Source organism: Camelus dromedarius, chromosome 4 (assembly GCF_036321535.1).
Source record: "Camelus dromedarius isolate mCamDro1 chromosome 4, mCamDro1.pat, whole genome shotgun sequence".
Taxonomy (NCBI): domain Eukaryota; kingdom Metazoa; phylum Chordata; class Mammalia; order Artiodactyla; family Camelidae; genus Camelus; species Camelus dromedarius.
This window is the reverse complement of record NC_087439.1, coordinates 61,077,871-61,102,165: the sequence shown is the minus strand read 5'-3', so window position 1 is coordinate 61,102,165 and position 24,295 is coordinate 61,077,871. Positions and strand designations below refer to the sequence as shown.

The 24,295-nt window shown below is 35.9% G+C and overlaps 1 protein-coding gene across 1 annotated transcript in view; it reads right to left on the bottom strand.

The window, feature by feature from the left end:
- Nucleotides 1-3,238: 3,238 nt before the first annotated feature.
- Nucleotides 3,239-24,295, bottom strand: part of ABCA12 (ATP binding cassette subfamily A member 12) — a 153,722-nt gene continuing 132,665 nt past the window's right edge. The window contains exons 40-53 of the mRNA XM_064485413.1: nt 21,789-21,843; nt 21,050-21,227; nt 19,451-19,566; nt 18,217-18,376; nt 16,842-17,095; nt 14,621-14,825; nt 13,595-13,704; nt 13,168-13,309; nt 11,965-12,099; nt 9,929-10,032; nt 8,606-8,698; nt 7,347-7,452; nt 4,886-5,023; nt 3,239-3,576 (exon numbers count right to left, since the gene is read on the bottom strand). Coding sequence (XP_064341483.1) covers nt 3,469-3,576; nt 4,886-5,023; nt 7,347-7,452; nt 8,606-8,698; nt 9,929-10,032; nt 11,965-12,099; nt 13,168-13,309; nt 13,595-13,704; nt 14,621-14,825; nt 16,842-17,095; nt 18,217-18,376; nt 19,451-19,566; nt 21,050-21,227; nt 21,789-21,843 — 1,904 coding nt within the window. The 3' untranslated portion in view covers nt 3,239-3,468. The remainder of the gene's footprint in view (nt 3,577-4,885; nt 5,024-7,346; nt 7,453-8,605; nt 8,699-9,928; nt 10,033-11,964; nt 12,100-13,167; nt 13,310-13,594; nt 13,705-14,620; nt 14,826-16,841; nt 17,096-18,216; nt 18,377-19,450; nt 19,567-21,049; nt 21,228-21,788; nt 21,844-24,295) is intronic.

Below are 24,295 nucleotides of genomic sequence, written 5' to 3'. Positions count from 1 at the left end.
GAGTAGTGTGAGCAAAGTGGCCCAGGAGTGAGAAAAGACCTGTCATAATAGGAAATAGCAAGAAATTCGCTGAAGTCAGAGCATAGACAACATGCAGAAGAGAGGGGGAAATCTTGGGGGCTGGATTATGAAATATTTTGAGGATCATTTCACTCTATAGGTTATGGAAAACCAGCCTGGGTTTAAAAGTAAGAGAGGGGTAAGATTAACTTTGCAACAAATGATGCCAAAGGAAATTTTATCATTCCCTTTAGCTTGCTGTTATTATACTTAAAAACTTACATTGAGGAGCTTACCTTAATGAAGCAAGCAGGCTCCCAGGGCCCCATGGGGGGAAGAGGATGCAGGTCTGCAGCATCAGCCCCACCGTCGTCCAGGAGGGCATCTGCAGGTCTAGGGACTGATCATCTCCGAGGAGAAGAATGGCTCATTCAGGCAGAGAGCATATTTGGAGAAGGTAGTCGTATGTATAATTTTTCTATTCTTCTGATTTTGTACCAAGTGTTTTAATATTATAAAAATCAGGTTTTATAAGTGAAGTGAAGGTTGCCACAATCCTCAGGGGTAATTTAGGTAACTCACATGAAAAAGCAGATTCTGTAGGGTTGTCTAGAGTGGAGGCAGTCCTCCAAGAACTGGGAATTCTCAAAACATTTTCTCTACTACAGAGAAGCCCAAAGGGATGTGGGTTCAAATAGTTTTTTATGTATGTTCCTTACTTATATGTAAAAATGTACCTTGAAACTCTTATACAATCCATTTTTACAGACAAAAAGATAAAGAAGAATTAAATGTGCAAAAGCAAAGCGTTAGAATTCTGATTCCAAAGAAGATTCCCAAATCCTCCTATCCTAGTGGATTCACTATAATATCTATATTATGGAATCAAGTGCTGTCTTTCCTTCTTCTCCATGAATAAACTACCCCATGGGAAACTCCACTGCATTTCAGAAATTTAAACAGAATAAAGATGCTTGGTTTCCATAACAACCATGCCAGCTTCTCTTTTGTTTCTCATTCATTTATTTATTCATCCATTTAACCAATAAATATTTATTGAGTGCCACAAATATTTGTGGTGAGTTTAAGTACTGATGGGAAAACCAGGAAGGTCACAGTAGATCTTCTGTCCTCATAGAGCTTCAATGACTAGTGAGGGAGAGAAACAGTAAACACTCAAAAGTGCAGCCACTGTCATCCAGAGGTCAGCTTGGACTTCCCTGACTACTGAGATGTACATAAGATTGGCTGGAACCCCCCAGATCCACATCCTGGTGGGTCAGAGGCTCCACTCAGCACATATCCAGACCTCTGTGTCTCACGGTCTCTGCTCCAGCCAGCCTCCTCCTTCTCTGTGGTGAAGCAGTCATTGTTCTGCACCTCTTTCAAAGTACACATTAACACATCCCTTCCTCAATTTCCACTAAACACTCATTCACATAAAGCATTTATAAGTGTGACTGACTTCAATCAAGATCTAGGGGTAAGGAGGACAGTCTAGAGTGTTGGCTGTGCAGCAAATGAATGCGGAATATATTTGGATATTCATGGTTTTTAAAGTCCATTCAACCACCCAGACCTCTCACTGGACTTTCATCTGTCTTCAGTACCCATCCTCCACCAACTCACTGGTTCTTCCTCTCTCCACTTCCTTTCTCTCCTCCCTCTGTGCTTCCGTCTCTACCATTGCTCAGAAGCAAGCAACCAACCAACCATTACAGCAACAAACACAATGAACAACAAACAAATCCCTTTATTCTTTCATGGAGCCTGACCATTTTTTTTGGTCATTTGGTCTCCTGAAGACACTCATCCTCTCAGAGTTACACTTATACTTACTCCAAAAGGCTTGTCTATGTATTATACTCAACAAGGACATTTTCTATCCTGAGGGAAATTCTGTTACCATCTGTTAAAATGCATATTGTTAATCTGATGTGTTACAAATTAGGATGCATGCTCTAACAGAAAAGTAGGAAGTATAAGAGTACCATTTTGGGACGGGAGATTGGATTTAAACTGAAGAAGTGGGGAAGCAAAGCTTCTCTGAGAAAGAAAGACATTTCTGAAGACTGTTAGCTAGGCACAGATTGTGGAGGAAGAGCGTTTCCAGCAGGGGAACATATGAAAACATATGGAAAGATGTGGAGATAGGAAGGAGTTTGGTGCACTGGAAAAACCAAAAAGAGGCCAGCATGGCTACACTCTAAAGAGGAAAAGGAGAACGAAAGGGATGAAGGTGGAGAAGCAAGCAGGGGCCAGAACCTATGGGACCTTGTAGGCCACATGATTGCAAGTTTTAGGTTCCTGGCTTTTCCCTAACAAATGAAATTGACTTCATGAATTGCTTTTTACTAAATTTTGATTTTATTTTCAACACAGAAACAGTTGTGCCAGAGCTGGCAAACCTGTACACACACACACACACACACTCACACACACACAGACACACACACACACAGACACACACACACACACACACACAAATGTTATATAAAGCACCTTCCCTAAGGGCCATATAATTTGGCATTATTACAAAGTCTATTCCATGGCCATATACATGATTCTGGTTCAGCTGGGTAACTAGTTGAAAATTATCTTCATATTAATTTTCCCTTCACAAGAATGTTTTCTGCAGAGAGACCCAGAATATGAGGCTTTCTGTAAAATCTTAAAAAAAAAGTGGCCTGCCAGCAGCACATGAACTCTCTATTATCTTTCAGGATTTGTATCTGCCCGCTGACACACCCATTTCCCCCAGAGAGCAAGTAGCTTCTTGTTCTGCCCTGTGCCTTACTATTGGCAAGGCACCGTGAGAATAAATCTTAAGTTCTGTTTACCACCAGGGTAAACTGCCTTCCTATAGTATTCTTGTAAACTGGCATTTTGGGGGGTTTGGTACGTCCCCACGTATTCACAGGTACTGAAAATGGCATACACGCACAGTCCAGACACTGTGCCCACTCCTTACTGCTGTGTTAATCTGGCCCTTGGCACTTTGCACATCACGCAAGAGTCATGTATTCGAGATGTTCATTCTGTTATTTTCTAAAAATAAATTATTTTGTTTGCTCTCTCATTTCTACCTACCCCAAACTACCTTACTTTTCTTCTCCATTCTTACTTTTCAACTGCTAATAACCATGCCTTTTAAGCTGTCTTTTTATTGAAAGTAATAAATTAAGACATTCATCTTCAGGTAGTTTCACCTTTGCATAAGAGTCAACAACATATACGTTAGTATGCTCACAGTGTTGAGTAGACAGGAATTCATCTCAGCAGCAACAACATTCACTGATCTTAGAAAGAAAACTTTCCATTTACAGTTACTGGCTAGTCTTACACATTTCAACTTTCCAATAATATAATACTTCAAAATTAAAATATTTTGAGGAATTCGTATCTTCTGTGGCTCTTCCTCAAAATGAAGCCATTGGCCATTTGCTGAGGTTGAGTTTGCTGGAGGTACTATGACTCCATCTGGTCATCCTGTGAGTCAATGCTTATGGTGGAACCATGGCTACCAGTGTCCGCGGTTTCATAGCACTTTTGGTCTTTGGCAAAGTTGATGAAAACCTGATTTTTCAAGGGAAATAAAGCCATTGTACTTGGTAAACTTGGTAAAAGGAAGAAATAATGTCAGTTCACACACACGCACACACATACACACACATGTGTGTGGGCACAATGGGAGAGCAAATAAGAAGAAAACTAGATTTCATAGGGACATGCCCAAACATATATACACACTCTCACTAGGAGTTCTTCCTTTATACTGAAATTGAACTGGGGCTTGAAAATAATTCCTATATGGACAACTATCAGTACATTTATAATTATAAATCTAAAGCTATAATTGAATATTTAAAGCCACATATTTGTATCTATATGATCTGCATCAATATCTTACAAGTATGAACAAGGAGCCCAACTCAAGCCCTTATCAAATGTTTTTATGTTGATGAGACAAATTTCACTCAAGAGTTAATGCACTAAAATAAAATTTGCATAGAAAACTCACATTAACATTATGTTCAGTAAGCCGATTATTTAACAGGCAGACCTTTATACTTTATTTAAAATAATTAATTCTATTAGTCATAGATTCATCCAGAAAATACTGAGAGCCTATTTTGTGCCAGACAGGATGCTGGTAATTGGTTACAAGTCAAAGGATAAATCTTCTGTGTCGGCAAAGCCATAATTGCCTTAATTCCCCATAAAAAATTGTCCATAAGATGAAGCACAATTCAAAGGCTTCCATAGCCTCACTTTCAGACCCATTCCAGTGATAGATACAGTCAAATGTTCTCTGCATCACGTTGGTTGAATTGCATAAAATTAAAACAGTGCAAAGTTGATGAAGGATGCCTTGTTAAGCCTCAAATTACTGAACATAAATGTAATTAAGACAGATGATGTGAATGAAACAAAAATCCCTGCATTTATTGCTTTGGTTGCCTGAATCTAGCAGATCCAAAGCTTGGGCACCAAATTCTAACCAGATATCCTCTTCCTCCCCTAATCCAGGAAGCCGATCAAAAGCAATGCTATTTAAGAAACCTACCAAGGGGAAAGTAAGGAAAGTAACAGCTATTTGTTTTATAGATGAAAATAATTGTTGCTTTATATAAACATATAACTGATGGGCATAGATGTTTCATAGAAGGAAAAAAACTTTTCTCCATGAAAAATAGTTACTGCTTTTCACATTTTTTCCCCTAACATCCCAAGATGCAGCTAGAAATAAATTAAGCTAAGTTTTTCAGGTGAGAGTTAAATATTGCTTCAATTAAAAACAAATTGAATGTTATTAAAAGGAAATAATCAGCATGTATAATAATCAATGTGACACTGTGCACATGGATCATGGTATCCAGCTTACCTCTTCCAGTGTAGTCTGACTCACTAAGAAATTTGTGATATTTAAAGCCGTTTTGTTGGTTTCCAGCAGATCAAAAATGTTTGCTACTCCTCCTGCTGTGACCGGAACATGATACTCTAGCATGCTGAGGTGTTGATCCTGTCAGAACCAAAGGAAAAAAAATGTATTTCTTGATGTCAGGGAATATTGACTGGACTACACATAACTTGACCAACAACTAAGAAACATACTGAAATTTGTTCCACTGAAAATGATGCTACAGTGTAAATAATCAGTATGTTTGGAAACTAACAGCTTTTGAAGATGAGATAAGAAGTTTTACGAATGTCAAAGAGAAAACAAATCAAATAGCTAATGATAATTCCAAAACATTCTATATTCATATGCACTTATAAAGCTGTAGTCTTGCTTAGAAAAAAATATTGTGGAGTGGTATTGCAGATGTCAGATTCTGCTCAGCTCACATAAGCTTTTTTCAGAGATCATGTTTAGAAATTTTATTTCTTTAAATGCTGGAATTGTTCTAAAAGGCTAGGGATAAGCTGTTCAATTTATATTGGCTAAAGTTGCCAGATTTCAAAAGCATCTAAGTGAAACCTTATTCAAATAATGCCACATTCTTTCTTAATTCACTCCAGAATTCTTTTCAATTTATTTAGCCCATAGTATTACTATCTACTTGGTAATATATTCTTATTTTCTTGCAGTATCTTAACACCTTTTTCTGCATATTTCATCAATCATCATATCCTATTTATTTTTTCCTCTAAAATAACTCTCAAGTTTAACCTTTCCTTTCAATTTGCACCATCAGTATTATTAACTTGATGCTCATCGTCCACATCTCAGTTATTGCAACACCCTCTTCAGAAGCCTAGAAACCGTATGCACTCGTATGCTCTGGCACAAAGTAGCTAGAATGATCTTTCTATCTTTCTATCACCAGTTTGGTCAGGATTTTTCTTACTCCATAATCAATCCCTGTAACCTATGACTTAGATCAGGATTGTATGTTGCAGCCTGGCATTCTAGACTTATGTTGCTGGAAACCCCTCTTCTCACTCCTCTGCTAGCCCTTCTCGTTGGTTTGTGTTCACATCACATCTATCACTGTAATCAGGCTATCTTACTTATTTTTACTCCCGAATTGTTGTTTTCCCTTTTAGAGATCTAGAAACCATCACATACTTGTAAAGAATGGTCTTTTTAGGAAAAAATCTAATTTTTATCACTAGTGCACTTGTCTTGTGGAGCCCTGGTCCCAGGAGGAAGAGACCAGGGCAAGAGCAATCTCATCACTCAGTGAATAGACATAGATTTCAACCCAGAAATTCACTGACCAATGCGATTTGTTCAAAAAAGTGTCCTTAAATTTTTAAATTTGATTTTAATTTAGATGATACAAAATGGATTTTGATAAGAATCGTAAAAGCTATTATTTCCTGGAGAACTTAGTCTAGGCCTGGGGGGGTGGATGCAAAGGTATTTCAAAGAGATAAAGAACTGTTTTTAAAAGCACACTCCATTTTGCTCTCTAAAGTCATTTCACATTAATATGGGTGTCTCATAGTTTATGAAGCATCTCTGTGGACATTTTATCATTTAGCACTCACACCAATCTTGTGAAGTAAGTGTCATTACTCCTATTTTATAAATGAGAAAAATGAGGCTCAGAGACTGAATGCCTTGCTGGAAATCACACAGGCAGAGCTGGACCTCAGCCCAAGTCGACCAACTTCTTTTCATCATTCCACATCTGACTTCCTTTTAAAAACAATCATTTGCTATAACCAACTCGTACAAATTACCTGCATGTCAAAGTTGTTATAATGATAACTTTTTTTTGTCAAGTGCATTTAAATATGTACTATGTGATCTATATGCATATAACTGTGTGTTGGTCCTGTTGATATGTTATATGTAAGATGAAATTTAGTGATCAATTTTCCAACTAATGTGGGATTTAAGAATTTGATTTCCAAGTAATTCTGCTCAAAAACTCATGGGCTTGTCTTTCAAATGAGGAAAGCAAAGGAAATAATCTCTTCTAGCTGTGACATTCTGGAATTTTGTTAATTTTTTTTCTAGGAAGAAATGCCCTTGGTCATATGTATCTGTCACCCCTCAATTCCCTAACATACTTAACTAATAAACTAGTTAAGTATACAACTTGAAAACTAACATAATATGGTCATAAAGTCTTTGTGAGGAAGAAATAAAGGGGTATAAAAGGACTATGAAAAAAAGTGTAAAAGTTTATTCTTAAATAACTACAAAATATATGACTAATTTGAAGATTTTATACTAAGTGTGCTTCAGAGTATCTTAAGCATCTTGAGCTAATATATTAAGATAAATAATAAAGCTATGGTCAATTTGAAAATGGCAAACATCCACTGTGATATTAGATTATGACTATCAAAACCAGGCAGATCAAAAGGCAGGACAATCTCTTACTTACTTTTAAGTATGTTTTTGGAAAATGCAGTTGCATGAACCTTGTGAGGGCTTCCATGCTCACTTTGGTATTTTTCAAGTGAACTTTGACAGTAAATCCTCGTCCAAACCTAGAAAGAAGTGCAAAATAAGTTAAGAGTTACATTTTGCTGAAATAGGTCCTTTGGAATTTTGGATAATGAAACAGGACCCAAGCTGACCATTATAGCCACTTTTTCTATATAAAAGCTATCATTTTGCCATAAAAGTTCAGGGCATGTTGCAAACTGGAAATAGTGCACTGCCATGACTTCTTGTTTATTTCTACCATGATTCAAAGTCAGATCCTTGGACAAAAGCTGCATTAGAAAGAAAACATAAAATTGGGCTTTTTTTGGCACCCATAAATTGGTATTTGATGTCAATTTCTGGGGCTAAATGCTTTCTAATTTAAAACAAAGAAGATCTTGAGAGGCAAGTTATTGGAGATTTGGTGTCAACTGTAAAGATTAAAATCACTGGAGTTTTTAAAATAAATAATAAATCAATATACTAGCTAACTGCACCAAAAATAGAGTTTGGAAATAAGTCACAACAGACTCTCTGAGAACAACATATGAGGCCTCTTTTATTCTTTTTCTTATCTTGGTTAATATTATCTTATAAAAAAGCCAAGTTGTTGTACAGATAAAGGTATAAAGTAGCATCATGAAGCTTGAAGATTAACATGGATATGTAAAATGCATATGCACTCTGGTGGATATGAAATATTAATTTAATTTTAATTTGATAGTATGATATTTATGCACATTTCCCTAATGTATTCTTGATTCAAAGGTTTTGAATGTGGTAAAAATGATAAATAGCTTACGAAAAGCCTGTGCAAATGACAAATGAACATGCTAGCTAAAAATCAATGCCTTCATGTACTTGTCAAGGTCTAATGTGTTACTGAGTTAACTGTTAACACTGCTTCCTAAGAATATTTTGCTTGAGGGTTATTTATCATCGTCGTCGTCGTCGTCGTCATCATCATCATCATCATCATCATTTATTTTCATTATTATTAGCTTTTAGGTCTTGTAGGTTTGGGGGTTATTAACTAAAAAAAATTCAACCCTCAGTACAATCATTGAAATTTAAGGCGAGTCAATGATTAGCTTCTCCATTCCAGTTTTACTAGTCACTGCAGGATAGGCTACTGAGATAACCCCTGAAGGTGAGTATAGTACTGTTAGATTGATTACTCTACACCGTGTGCTAAACAATACACTTGTGCTTCACCTGCTCTTAATATGCTGCAATGATCCAATACATTGGAACCTTCCATTCACCATAATGGCCAACCTGGTACAGAGTGCTTCACATTCTTCCATGCTGAAAGACAGAATTGTATGAACATTCTGGGCAAATAAAACTGGATTGCAGTTCATGAGCATAAGCTTAACTTTTTCATCATGGCACTTTAGAAATACTGATTGAGTTCCTTAAAATGTCTTTTTCCTTGAAGAACAAAAAAATCTTTGAACGTGGAAATTAAATGTCTTCAGATAGGGTTTATTACTGTTTATTCTCAAACTTGATGCTATTCTCATCTGCAATGCCCACTGTATCAAGCACAGTATTTCTTTCAAACTCTGACTCATGACTTACATTTCCTAAGAAACATTTCCAAAATAACACCAAGCTTTTTTTTATTATGCCTCATACTCTGTATTCAGTTGGCTTTTATGTTTTCATATTTACAATTAGTTAACCTGTACTTGATTATATAATTCTAATTTCATAACCTATAGTAACTGGAGGAGATCTTAGGTATCACCCTGAGATCTTTGGGATCACCCTATACATTTAATTCAAAAGTTAATGGAAATTAAATGATTGGCTTCAGAACATATAGTGACCTAGGGCAAGGTTAGGACATAGGATATTTTGATTCTAAACATATCTAGTACTTTTTCTACTATATGATAATTACAGCAAAAGGATGAACTTAATACAGGGCCAACCTTATTAAAAAGGGCACAGATAAAATGCTTTAGTAACTTTTCTACTTAACTGATGGAAAGGGTCTACTTCATGGGGGAGGCCTGTGAGCTAGTTCTCAAAGGATGAGTAAGATTAGAATTTGGAGATTTTGTAAAAAGACCAACTCCAGTGGAAAGCACAGCCAAAGAAAGAGCATAGTTTATAGGAAAGGGCAGTGAGTGTATCTGAAACCATGAGTCATTCAGATTGACTGATAGGAGAGGGTGTCATAGGAAAAAAGACTAGAAATTTAGATAAGGCCAGAAAATAAAACGCTTTGCATACTAAGCCTAAGGACACTGAACTTTTTGTGATGGGCAACAGGGAGTCATTGTTGAGTTAAAAGGGCCTTAAGTCATGAGAAGTTTGTTTTAAAAAGCACGCTTAGGCCCTGTGCCACTATAGGAGCCGATGTCTTACCATGAAACCTTCCTGACTTGTTCTTATGACTATAAATATAAAATACCTCAATCCAAATGCGAACATTCATTATCCATATATATCACACAGGCTTACATTTCCCCATTTAGCATCCTAATATCATGTTATCTAACTTTAAAGTTCCCATTCTCAGCTTACCTGTGAGAGGTGAGGATGACAGAACATTTATTCTGTACTTCTTCTGAAATGATCTTCCAGAGGTGCCGTTTTGACTTAGGATCCATCCCAGAGCTCGGCTCATCCTTAATAGAAAGTTACAAGAAGAATTTATCAAATTAATTAAATTTTGATGAGGTTCTTTACATGAATCACCGCGTCTCACTCGCCTAGAACAGAAATCACTTTTCGAGGTTCTGTGACTAACTTGTTTTATACTTAATAGGCTTCTTTCTGCTGCTGTCAAAAAGCTCAAAATTAATCATTTAAAATTGTCAATCTATTTTAAAAAGTGTCTCAATGAAGTTGACACCCTGTTACTTTACACTTGTCTCTTCTATTTCTTTGGAAAAAATTCTGCTTCAATTACTGACAAAGCAAGAGTTTTTACATTTAATACTACATTGTCACATATATATTTGAAGCTACATCAACAAAATTGCTACCTTTCTTCTGATAGCAGAATTGTGGCTGTGAGTGATAATATGTTATCTGAAGCATAGAGAATGCAATTTGATTTTTTTGTTAATACATTTGAGGTGTATTTTTAGTTTTGTGTGATTAATTGATATTTAATACTCCCTGGGGAAATAAAAACGAGGTTTGCAGAAATTGCCAGATAGGAAGATATAAATTGCATTTTAAAGTAAATGATGCTTTGAAAAATTGTTCAGACTTAAAATTTGAAATGTAGCAATGGAAAAGCTAAACAAGCAGTGATAGATCCTGACAGATAATTTAAAAAACCAAATGATAGGTCAAGATTAGGTAAAAATTAAAAATATATATCTGATATGGAAAGTATGTATATAGGATCACCAGAGGTTTATTCTTATAGTAAGAGGTTAAATTTAAAGAAAGAAATGAGTGCTAATTTGGGGAAACAGTATATTGTCACTGCCCCCATTTTTGACGCCAACAGCGTATATATAGTAAATGCATACAAAGGAAAATACTGTATCTTTCTCTCACATCCTGATTTCAGTTCAGCTCATTAATACAAAATATTTGCATACAGCTTTTAACATTTTAAAGTACTTTACATCTATTATCTCACAGGGGTGCCTAAGGATTGTTTTGTTCAATTTAAGGGACACTTATACAATAGAATTCCATTATAAGCATCGATTTGCAGGGAAATAATGCACTGTAAGCTTCCGGTATTGTAGAAAGATAGGTTGTGCATTACTCTGTCTGGGCAGTTTAAATGATCAGGGGTATATTACTTAATCCCTGGAATAATGTGGTGATTTATAACTGGGTTTTTATTGCATATAGTTAAGGCTCTTTGGGAGTTTGGAGGTCCTTAAATGAAAGGGATCTTCCAAAACAAGGGCAAGATTATTTCTCAGAAATAAACAGTTTTCACAATATTTGGTCTGGGAAGCAAAATGCTATGTCATTCCTAGTGCAATTTATATTTCCAGGTGATCAATTTAATTTTCCAGCTCTTAACCAAAATACAGTTATAGCATGTATATCTTGCCTTCAAAAAATTCAGATAGAACAGAATGGCGTATTGTTGATTGCATCCCAAGCTAGGTAACTCATGCTTTTTATGCAACAAGGAGATAACATTTTAGCCCAATACATTGTCGTAAAAAGTGTATTTCCTTTTAGGTAGAAGTTGGAAAATGTGTTAGTTCACCTGATCAGTTACCAGTAGAACTTATTTCTTCAATAACTGTGAATCAAATTCTGTCATAATTTTACTTACTCGTTTGAATATCGTGAACTGGTTTCAGCTACTTCCTATTCCCATGCCAAGTATTTCCTCGGAAACTGACTGAGCCATAGCTTCAGACAAAAACATTCCAAGGGCATATTGTGCCAACAAATTATGTGCTGATGTAAATTCCCTTAATGAGATAGTATACACAAAGTGCTTTGCAAAATAACCAGCACATAGTGAGACCTCAGTAAATGTTTATTGCAATAATGTGAATGAAATGTTACACACACAATTGCATATGTGGTTCTGATTATGTAGCAGGCTTTTTTCACAGTGATTCTCTTACCAGCAACAGAATGGAAGGTTTCCCTATCAAGGCCAGTGCAGTGGATAATTTTCTTTTTGTGCCGTAACTACACATACAGGTAGCTCTGTCCTTGTAGGGCATCAGGTGAAGTCTCCTGAGGAGTTTATGAACAGTCTATGGGTGGAAAAGAAAACTTAGGTTGATTTTCCCTTCCAAAACCCTTAAAGCATTAAGTGGGGGAAAAAAAAATCTACCTGTGAAAAGAAAGTTTTATAATGAAAAAATACATACCCCCCCAATTAAAACATTTAAATTCAACATAAATTTTAACTTTTATTTTCAAAGGTCCACTTAAAAATTAATAGGTCAGAGATAAAAAAAGATAAATTAAAGAGATAAAAGAGATAAAAGCAATTCTGTGGAGGCTTATTTTCAAATGGGATCCCCCCGTGCCCCACTGTATGTGTGTGTGTGAGAGAGAGTGTGTGTATACAATTGCTCTTTCTGCTGTAACTAACACAGGATTTCCTTGTAAAGCTTCAAAGAGCTAAAACAGAATTCATCCCTTCAGAAGGCAGGTTTCTTATTGATTGTCATCACTGTTTCATCTTTCTTCTGACTGTGGGGTGAGTTGTCACAAAGGCTTTAAGTCTATTTCAAACTGACCTAGTATCAAAACTTTAGTGTATTAATTTAGGAATAGTGTGTTCTTGTGGCTATTTCTGTAGATAAATAACCCTGGCAAACAGTGGAATCCTAGGAGGATTTCAACAGGCCCCGAAGGGTTGCAAAAATAGAGAAAAATGCCCTAAGGGTTAGCCATTCCATTAAAAAGGTAAATAATTATGGTGAGGAACAAAACCACATTTAAAAAATTGAACTGGAAGCTAGTCTACTTCACTTGGGCAGTCTGGAGGTAATTCCATGTTTTAATACTTATCTGAACAATAAAGAATGTACAGGCATCCCCAGCCAAGGCTCAACCCAGAGCCTAAGGCAAACGTCATGTTTTAGTTAAAAGTTTTTAAAAGGTAACTGAACATGGGCCAAGGTGTTTCTAAAGCCGAGCTGATAGGTGTGTATGTGATATACACAATCGAGCTAATGCTGTATCCATTGTCACTGTCAGGAGAAAAGTGTCCTAGTTTTCCAGAGGTCAAGTTGGGTCTTGAGGGGAAGGGAGGTGGGAAGCAGAAACAATAATGGTTTTCAAGTGAACTAGTTTTTCACACTTATACTCACTTCTTTAATATCTTTTTCTGGAATTCCATGTATCCTAGCATAGAAATACAAATGTTCTTCCACAGTTACCAGGTCATCTAAGGCATCTTCCTGAGGACAGTAGCCAACTAATGAGCTGTGAGAGTCAACGTGAGCCAGAGATCTGAATTGAGAGAATCAAAACCACAAATGAATTTCAGATGTTTCCTTTCTTATCCCCAAATGTTGAGAGGGTAGCTCTATTTCGGTCATGGTGACCCGTGATTCAGGTAAAAAGAGGTAAAACAATCCAACCATCACAGTCACACGTGGAGGTTTAAAATTTTCCACTCACTTGGATGGCTGTTCTTCCCCCTAATGATTGACCACAAAATAACATAAAGAGTTCATTTTAATTACTCTTCTCATTAATTATGTTGTGCTCTATAAATCGAAGTATTTTTCATACCCAGTCTGATTTCTGATCAGAATGTGTCCACTTGAGGGAATTATGTCTCCAGTTAGCATCTTGAAGATGGTAGTCTTTCCTGCTCCATTTACCCCAAGAAGGCCAAAGCACTGGTTTGAGGGAGGAAAAAAAAAAGGACGTAAACTTTAATTCAAACTAAAGATGTGCTACTATTATATCTCTTTTCTCCTTCTCCTTGGGTAAAATAAATTACCAAGAAAAATAAATCACTGGAATTATTCATGGATATTGTAGCCCTCTGTTGGCACTTGATAAAACTTTCTCTTTTATTTTTTTTAACTTTCTCTTTTAAAACAAATGGGTACTTATATATCTTTTTTTCTTTAACAATGTGAATATTTGTATAGATACATAGGATTTCTTTTACATATTATATTATAGCATACCTCTGGTGACATGGTAAAATACCCAACAAGTGAGGTATGCTATCCTGATAAAGTAATTATATTTATGGATTTGAAATTATTCACACAAAATCACAACTTTACTGAATAAGCTACTGAAGCAATAATATCTTTATGCTGTCAAACAAATTTGATGCATTTAGTTTGCAGCTAGGCTTGGCAACCTATGCTCACATTCTCTTTCTTCTTTCCAAGCTGCCTTAATATTTCTTCTATGAAAACAGCAAGAATCAATATGGTTGCAGTTCTAGAACCTCACTTCCAACAACTGATTTCTTTATGTTGCCTTTCAAGAAGTCTGGAAACTAAGAGTTGAAAAAAGTACCCTGCACATAATTCTTGACTGAAAGTCCACCCAGTGAGGATAGTAACTTGGGAAAGGCTCAGGACTTGGTGTGTGGTGAGTCCTCCCTGGCAAGAGGGAAGATGAATGGGGTAAGTAACACGTGGACACATGTAAATTATACATATAGAATCCATCAAAGTATTCACAGGTTGACTTTCATATTTCTAGGAAAAAATTAAAAGAAGATAAAGATCTTTATTTGTCACTTACCATGCCAATATAAAGGATAGCTAGAAACAAAACATTGTTCCTTACCTCCCCAGCAGGTATCCCAATGCTAATGTTGTTTACAGCTATGATCTTTTTGTGGATAAGTTGGTAAGTCTTTGTGAGACGATGGAGTTGGACCAGGTCAAATTCACTTGCACCATTCTCAACTCTTAATCTCTCAGCCCGCACATCCTCATCTTCATCTATTGTCTCGACCACAGGTGAAGAATTAAATTTTCTGAAGAAGAGTCTAAAAAATGAATGAAAAGATTTTGCATCAATGATTTTAAAATGGCACCACTCAGTTTTGACATCTTTTAAGAAGTTCTCACTTCACTAAAAGTGTGCTATCACATACTATGTGAGTTTAAAATTTTTTATGCATTATGGTACTCAAATAACTTAAAACTTAGTACAGATACTGTTCACAATATTTGCTATGATATTTGAGAAACAGCTTTTGCTTTCCATGCCTTAAATACTTACAGATCCACTGTTACAATTCAGAATCTTAATTTCATAACAAGGAAATCACTTTGGGTTTGAAAGTTACTTCCTAACAGAGAGACTAGAGTCATTGGTAAGACTCAACACTTACAGACCCATGATCAATGATCACCTTTTAAAAAAAATCCTGTCTGTTCTTTTGTCATCAATAATATGAATGCTATTCTATATTTTTTTTTTTTACTGTGTCTTACCTAGGATGTAGCCAATATATTAAGGTTATCAGTTCTGAAAGCTCACTACATCTCAAACCCACTTCAGTATCTTGCCTAATAAATACCAAAGCAAACCAAACCAACAAATCAATTCAAGCCTTCCTCCCAATGTCCCTGTTTCTTTTAATGATATCCACAGATATTCCATCCGTGATTTTTTTTCCTTGAATCTTCCCCATGCCACAACCCACTCATGCAGCCAGTTTCCTAGCACTGGAAATGCCTTATAACACCCAGTCATCGATCATTGTCTGTCTGTTGCTATTACCATCATAGGCTTTCATTTGTTTCTCACCTAGATTTATCTAGGAGCCTCAGACTGCTCCAGTGTCTCTGACTGCTCCATTCCAGTCTGCACTGTCTCCACAAAACCACAGCTCCTAAAGCACCATTTGATCCTGTTGGTCTCTGTTCAAAAACCTTTGATATACTACTATGTGCTCACTGAACAAAGTCCAAGCTGTATCTCTTTAACCAAGCAATCAGTAAACTCCATAACTTTCCAGCATATGCTTCAGCTCCTACTCTTTTATTACATTTACTCTGTGCTCTGATCAAATTGTATTACTCACTTCTCAAACATGGCCCAAGATTTTTCTATCTTTGCTCTTGTCTTCTCTTTCATTATTATTAACTTAAATCTTATTTTTCAATAGGTGATAAATGTATATCAAGTATTAAAATTAAAATGGTACTGAAGAATATTTAGTGAAAGTAAGTCTTCTTCAACCAATATACAGTTCTCTGTAGCAGAGACATAGAGACAATCTCTGCATATGTATGCATAAATAATATATATATATACTTTTAAAACTCAAATGACAATATACTTTATATGTAGTTCTGAACCTTGCATTTCTCACTTAATAAATATTAGAAGTAATCCCAAACATTATACAGTGAACTGCATCCTTCTTTCTAATGGCTGCATACTGTTTCATTCATAAATTATGTATATAATTTATTTAACTAGTCTCTAAATAAAGGACATTTAGGTTGTCATTCTTTTGCCATTAGGAGTGTATAACTTTATACGTACATAATTCTGCATACGTGTGAGCATATCTCTCAAAAAAATTTCCTAGAAATAAAATTGCTGGGTCAATGGTACATGTTTTTCTTTTTATTTATGATTCTGTCCTCACTTTATTCAATTTTCCTTTCCCAGATCCATTGCTAATATGCTACATACTCAATTCTCTCTCCCCATTTCTACTTTCCATCTTTTCAAGCACAACTCAAAGACTACATCTTTTCTCTATGTACAAGTTTTCTCTCCACCACTGAATCTTAATTTCTTTAAGGCTAACAATTGTGCTTATTTAATTTTATTTTCTCACTCTACAATACTTGCAGACCCATAGTAAGGTTTGATAATTATTTACTGAATGAAATAAATGGTGAATTATGCTTTGATTTTTAAAAGTTTTTTGAGCAAAACATTTCTATATTACCAGTGGAAAAGCTTAGACTGTTGACGACTCCTTGAATATTTTGAATTGAGTATTGTCAGAGATGTCGAACACTGTTTTTATTGTATTTACCTGAGTTTCTTTATTAGCCAGTCATTCATTAAAAGTCGTAAGAGAAAGAACATGGTCCCTTGAGAAACCAAAGCCACAAACATTGCACCTAGTTTATCCATCTCAAAGGTTTCGCTTGGGTATTCCACTCCATATGCTTTTAAGAAGTCTAGGACTGACTGTTGTTGAGAAAGTTCAATCAAACCGTAACCAAAACAGAATTGTGGGAAAATCAGGAAAATGCGCTTGAGGGTTTCAGAAATAAGTTCTAAAGTCTGAAATAAGAAGAATAAAAATAAAGCTCAGTGTTAGTCTTCCAACAAACTGACAAAAACTGAAACTAGATGTAGACAAATGTTGAAATCCAAGAAGCCTATCTAGATAGGCAATTATTGCATATGCATGCTGAATTTACACATAAACATTTACTATAACCAAATGATGGAGATTTATTACCAAAATCCAAGCAAAAGAGGATTATATATTTTTTGAAATGGTCTAAGGTGTCAGGCCAAACCCTGGGTGCAGAATCACTTCTAGAGCTGCCTTAGATCCTAGGAATGTAGTAATAGCCAGGGTGTTGGGGTCTGACACAGAGTATCTACAGGTAGGTGTCTGAGTAAAGGAGGTATTTAGTACAGTAACGTTTCAGAAGCTAAGCTACTCAAAGGGGGGCTAAAATGGTGAAATGAGATGGAAGGAGAGACAACCTCTCTGAATGAGGAGCAAATGGCTCATTTTCATGTTATTCACACTTGGAACCAACCATTTTGCACCTCATGAATTTTCTTCTTCCTCCTGGCGTGTGCTTGCCTTTTCCTCACTTCACTTCATTTCCTCTCTATTCTTTTCCACCCAATTGCCTGGCACGGGTAGTGCTTCCCTCCTCAGTAATCATAATTGCCAGCTCTGAATGGAAAGTGATGCTTACAATGAAGTAGACTCCAATACATGATTGAAAGGGAATGAATTCGTTTTTCTTTCTCTATGGACGTTCAAATGACTCTTAACCCATAGTTGTATGACTAAGCCATTGTCCTTGTTCCTACTGTACCATAACAGTTTCTTAAGAAGTAAAAAGTTTAGCTGACTCACTGGTTGCATGATTTTTGTTAGTGCCATACAATGTGTCTGATTTCACCTCCATGTCCCTACTCAAGCCCTGTCAAATCTCAACAGTTTTGACACTGCATATATACAATCATAGATAACCTAGATGGAGTCTAAAAAGAACTTTAAAAGGCTGTAGTTTCCCCCCACCACTAAATTTAATAGAATCAAGTGAAATTCCTCTATTTTATTTAGAGAATGCAAAACACAGAAAGCCTACCTCCTTGAACATGTTTAAGCATTTGATCCACTCACTGAAGTTTAGCAGACTAATAAAAGACCTTACCGGATCATTAGGCCTTTCCTTGGAGAGAAAGTACACCACCGACAGGGAAACAATGGAATTGATGCCAAAAAATAGGTTGATGCAAACGTAAGTGATGAAAGCCATTCCTGTTTCATGAAAGAGTCCAGCCAGCAAGTACATCCAAGAAAATGTGGCATACCTTTACGTTAATAATACTAAGAATTAAAATTATGCCTTAATTATTCTTACACTAAATAAACAGACATATATATATAACTTAGATAGTGTTCTAAAGTGAAAATAAACATTAGGGATGAGTTGCCAAGCCTTATAATTACATCTCTCTTTTATTCCTCCTTTTAGCAACAGCACATACACATGCACACACACACACACACACACACACACATAAAATCCAAAGCATGATTTTTAAATGACAGTAAAGGTCTTTTAAGGAATCTTCAGTAGTCTGACATCATTATGACTATAAATTAATTTTTCCTAGAGATGATGTTACACCACCAAAGCAAGACTTTTTTTTCTTTGCTCAGAAATATGAGTTTAATCAATGTATATTTTACAATTTAAAGCTGAGGGAAAAAATGACATTATTGTAGGCTAGCTAAGCAGACAGTGTATGCTTAGAAGCTGGATGTTCTGTTTTCAGCAAATACCTGAGCAACCTTTGAGGTAATGAAGTAGAACTAGACACAGATCCTTCATCAGCTACAATTGCTAACTAAACGGATACTACTCATGCATTCAGGGCAGAAAGAAGTGCTATGCTAAGCATTGATTATATCAACCTGTATTACCTGCATTAAGTACCCTCATTCAGAAACAATATTATATATGTGTTCTTAGACATCTATAAAAATATAAATAAAATAAATATACATAAATATATATACTTTAAAATGCCATATATTTATATATACTCACAATTTGTTAATAAATTCATACATGTACATACATTTTTCTGATCATTCTAAAGCCTCCATTTTTATGTAAATTAAATTACATTTATAAATTGCTAAGCGTGACACTCAGGACCTAGTAAGTGCTCATTAATGATAGGTATTACTATTAATGAGAACAACATTAATTTTCAGAATTACTATACAAACTATGGACTAGCAAATGTAATGTACTGTTAATCATCACTTATGACTAATGAAACCCCAAGACAACTGTAAATTAGCTAATGAGATTTAGGTCCTGTTTGTGTCCAGGAGCATTTAATTCTGTTAATTCTTCTTTCACTGCAGCTTACCCAAACAGCAGAAGTAGGAGAGATACAGCGCCTAGGTTGTTTTCACTGTAGAAAGCAGGTAACTTGAAAATTGCAATGACACCAATTGAAAATGCTACAGGCACCAAGTAGAAGACCTATGGGAACATGTAAAACAATGTTTAACATATGGCAAGTAGTTTTTAAAAAAATCAATAGCCTATCTAGTTTAAAACTGTTAACAAATTGACCTGGAAACACTTGATGATACGAATTTTTATCTATGTTCCTGTTGCTTATAACATTCAGTTCATTTTACATTGATTTCACTCTAGAATTTGTCTCCTCCAGTATGAGGTCAAGCCAGTCTCCATCGTTATAGAGATACGGAGTCCCTGGTATTCCTGCTTCCAGGCTTTGCAACCTGGGATCATTTGGTGACAGAGGTTCACTGAGAAAGATAAGATAGCCAGGTATCTTGGTATTAGTTAGATTCAGTCCTCAAAGTATTAATTGTGAATGCTGGAACTCTCTCAGATGGTTGATTTCTAAGGCTTGGTTATCAGTGTGAGCCACTCTGCAAAACAGCAGGGCAGTGGGTGCCACACATTCTTAGAATCACAAGGATATGAAAGAAGACTTCAGTGTTTCATTAGCAAGCAGAAATATTAAATGCTGAGGAGTCTGCAGCAAGATGCACACAATGAAAGAGACGGTAATTTAATTTGGGAGGAAAATCTCCTAAAATTGTAATGAGCACCAGATATATAATAACAGAATCTAAGTAGTAAGTAGTCCTTCACAGAAGTGTGTACTTTAAGCTTTCTTAACACGTGAAAGCTCCTATTAAGTCCAGAGAAATTATTATCATTCTTTTAGATTTGACTTCTACAAACAAACGCATTTCAGACCTCACTGGATACATTAACCAAACGGATCTGCAGTTAATTACTCTCCAATTCTTCAAGCCATTGGTCTTTACAGCAACTCAGACAATTTCACCATAATCACCTGGCAACTACATACCTATCCTGGGCTTCTGGCCAATACTGGCACATTTGGAGTCAAGAAAAACCATCTGAACTTAAGAACCATCTTATGCAAATAAGACAGCTATCAATGAAATTTATCCTTTATTTTCCCAATTAATCTTCTCTAATGTGTCATTCAGCAGGGGCTACTACCTCAAATTTTTCACTATTGGTTGATTAAATTTTTATAAGCTTGATTATTTGTTATCATTGGACAAGGCTATTCTGCTTCTAAGCTACTATTTCTTCACAGTAGTGGTTCTTAAACTTCGGTGTGCTTAAAGTAACTTGGGGAAGGGGTTGTTAAAAATGCACATTCTCCAGTCTCCACTCCCAAGATATGGATCTCATAGGTCTGGACTGGTGCCTAGGAATCCACATTTTAACAAATGTCCTGGGGAATCTGATACAGGAGGTCCTCAGACCATAGAGATAAGGGCAGGGAAGGTGGATTTTTCTTTTCCTCCAACCACTGGATGCAAACTTTTTTCCTTAATTTACTGTCTTTGTGGTAATAATCTGAACAAACCAGGGTCAATGAATCTCAAATATAAAACTGTCTTCTACCTAAATCAGTGCTGTCTTTCCTGCAAAGACATAAGTTACTCACCATGTCATAAATGAAGTTTGTTACCCAGTAGCATGTGACTCCAACACCTGAAATGTGCTGTAGCTGTTTGGCTTTGGTCTGATGCTCCCGTACGATGTAGGTGACAAAGCTGGCAGTGGTGACAGAGTAGCCCATCAGGATGGAGAGTGCCACTAAAATATCGATTAAACTGCTCATTCTAGAGTGAGCAATAGGGAGAGGAGAGTACACGTAAGTTTTTGGAACTCTTTTCCTTTCAGAAAGATTCATGGCTAAAGCTGTCAACAAAACAGTGCAAGAGATGCATAAGTCTTTCTGCAAGGCAGCCAGATAATATATTCTACCTGACTCGGCTGTGACCTTGGGATAAATGTAGCTCTAGCGCATCTGAATTGACTAGGGATATTTGATAGAAAAACCTCAGTCTCCAAGGGTTGCAGGGTGTATGCAAGAGATATATAGTTCTTGGGCATAGAAATCGTACTTAAATGCTACGCAGGGAAGTTGAAATGATGAAGCACTTATGCACCTGACTTATAAAAGCGGCAGATTCTGTGAATCTATAGTCAACAAGCCCTACTTGGCAACTCCACTCTACATGCTTTCAGAAACTTCCTTTTATCCCAGTCAGCGACTTATATTAACAGCTCTTCTAGATTGACATTCATTCAGATACAACCGTGATTTCCAATTATAGCACCTTATATAGAGGCTCAGCTATGCCAAGGACAAAGCAGCCATGCCAGACATATCTGCTTACGTGGCTTGTTCTTGGTCTTGCACTCCTGGATAAGGATGACTATACATGATGATACCTTAAAGAAGAGACAATTCTTTTCATTAGCAGGTATTCAGTTAATCAGAAACGCCAATTTTTAGATGAATAATGCATAATACTTTCTAAAGAATTTTACTTTGGGGATACTCTCTTAAAGGGAAGTGATTCCTCCCTGCCCATCTCATCAATGCCATAAAATTGATGGCACGGACACACACACAAAAAGAACAGTTTTTCACATTGTGTATGGAATTTGGGGGGAAGAGGTGAGAATTTTTACTTCTTATATAATATGTTTCCCCTCTATTGCATTTAAGTAAATTGTTTTCCATTTTCTTCTCCCTATCTGGTCACATGTAGGTTTGTATTCAGCAGTACTTTAGAAATGTATGGCATTTAAAGAAGCATCTCAAAGAGAGTCCATATAATCAATCCTCTGATTATATGAGATTCTCCTAAAGAACACTTTCCAGCCCCATCCCTCTTCACTGTGCTATTGGCTGCAGTAGGTAAATACTGTAGCCTGAGAGGATCCCTTCTTTATTGTTTCTAAAATGCTTCTTGTTCTAGAACTCTACCAAGAGTAGAGTTTGGGAGTTTCAGCCACCCCGGAGGGATTTTCACTGACTCATAAAGATCCAGGAGAATTCAGAGAAACTAACTGGCTCCAGAAAAGTAGTCCCTTAATTCCAATACAGTCCTAAATTATTTGTGTCTTCAAGGGTTGGTTATGCTTTCTGAGTTAGAAGCAAGTTTCTTTCCTCCCTTTCCTTAGAGCATGTTGGTTATCCAAAGTGGGCTGGCGAGTTTCCCAAAGGACCATGGTTTTGAGGCAAAGCTTATACTGTCTGAATAACTTTGGAAAAGAACAGTAGGGGATAGGGGTAAGGATATACTTTAAATACTTTTTCCTATAGAGTCATTAGCTGAGCAAGAACTTTGTCACTTATTGCTCATTCAGTATATGTTCATTACACTAGGTTATTAAGGCCCGCTCACAGCACTCAAATATTATAGGCTATTCTAAAGTTCTATTCTTTCCATTAACTTAAATTTATAATTTTTATTAAGTAGAGTAAGACATATTTTGAGGTCGAATTCTGCAATTGTTATACATTGAAGAAAAATATATAGTTAAAGCAAAACAAAGAGACTAACAGCAACAATAATCAATTTGACTAACTTTAACCACATCACTGGGGGAATGCAGTTTTCTTATCTTTTGTGGAAATTAATAAACTCTCTTTTTACTGAGATTCACTTTTCCTTGGGCCCTACTTAAACCTTGTTGCTGGGTTATAATGTAGGCAAGGGGAAAACATTTCTCTTATTCCTGCTTTGTATTTCAGAATCCATAAATACTCTATTTCACCAGAGGAATATTTACAAATATTTACTCCAATATGAAAAATGCTGCTGAACCAGTTTTTTAAATACATATCTTTAGTTGAAACATCAAGTAAATGTATTAGGGTTTAGAATCTATATTACAGTCTTCTCTGTGGGTTCTATAGCGTTCAGTATAATGTCTTGAGTACAGTGATTAGTCAATGAATGCTTATTGAATCTAATAAAATCTTAAAATTCCAATTATTTCCCCCACATACAATATACATTAAAAAGAACATATTTTCTGTTGTCTCTACACTTGTAAACCTAAAATGAGTAACTTTCCACTGACCACTGCTACTAATGCAATAAGAATAAACACTAGAGTGGAGCAAACAATGCGTCAATATTTTTGGAAAAGAGCCTAGTTGTGTAACATTTGTTACTGGAAACAAGTAAATCTGTATTCTTTGGGGAGAAGGAACAAAATTTTCATTTAAATTTACCACTAGAGGGAACCACATGAATATAACAGATATTGACACTGCAAAGGAAAGCTAATTAAAAGTTTCTGATTACCGCGTTAAAATTCAAAAAGAATCAATTTTACAGCTAAAGCAAAATCTCAATTCATGTAGAATCCAACAAAGATGCCTTAAAACACTAGTGTAGTAGGGGGAAGTGGCAGGAGAATAATTTTTTAGAGACATTATCGTGGCAGATCCCATACACACGTTACAAAAAAATAACAGTATTTTAAGGTGGCTTGGATTTCTTCTTTGAAAGAAAACAAACTCCTTCCAGAGAGAGTGGAAAGCTATCACTTTCATAGTTCTACATGAGAAAAGTTAATAAAAAACAGAAGGTCACTACTACTAATCTCTATATAACTCAAACTAAGTCTTATTTTTCAATTAAAAAATTTCCTTCTAGGGTCAATTTGAAGATTATGTTCCAGAATTTTTAACTCTTTAGACTCTGTAACTTAAAAATGTAGTTGTAGGGGCCACGACAAGACTGCTGAGGTCCAGAGTGATTCAGATTGCTGTGGTCTTGGTAAAGAACACAAATAGTAAATGAAATCCAAACACAGGTTTCAAAAGTTGACCCTTCAGAAGTGGTACTGGTCTCTTTTTCTCACCTACATACCTTTGCGACAT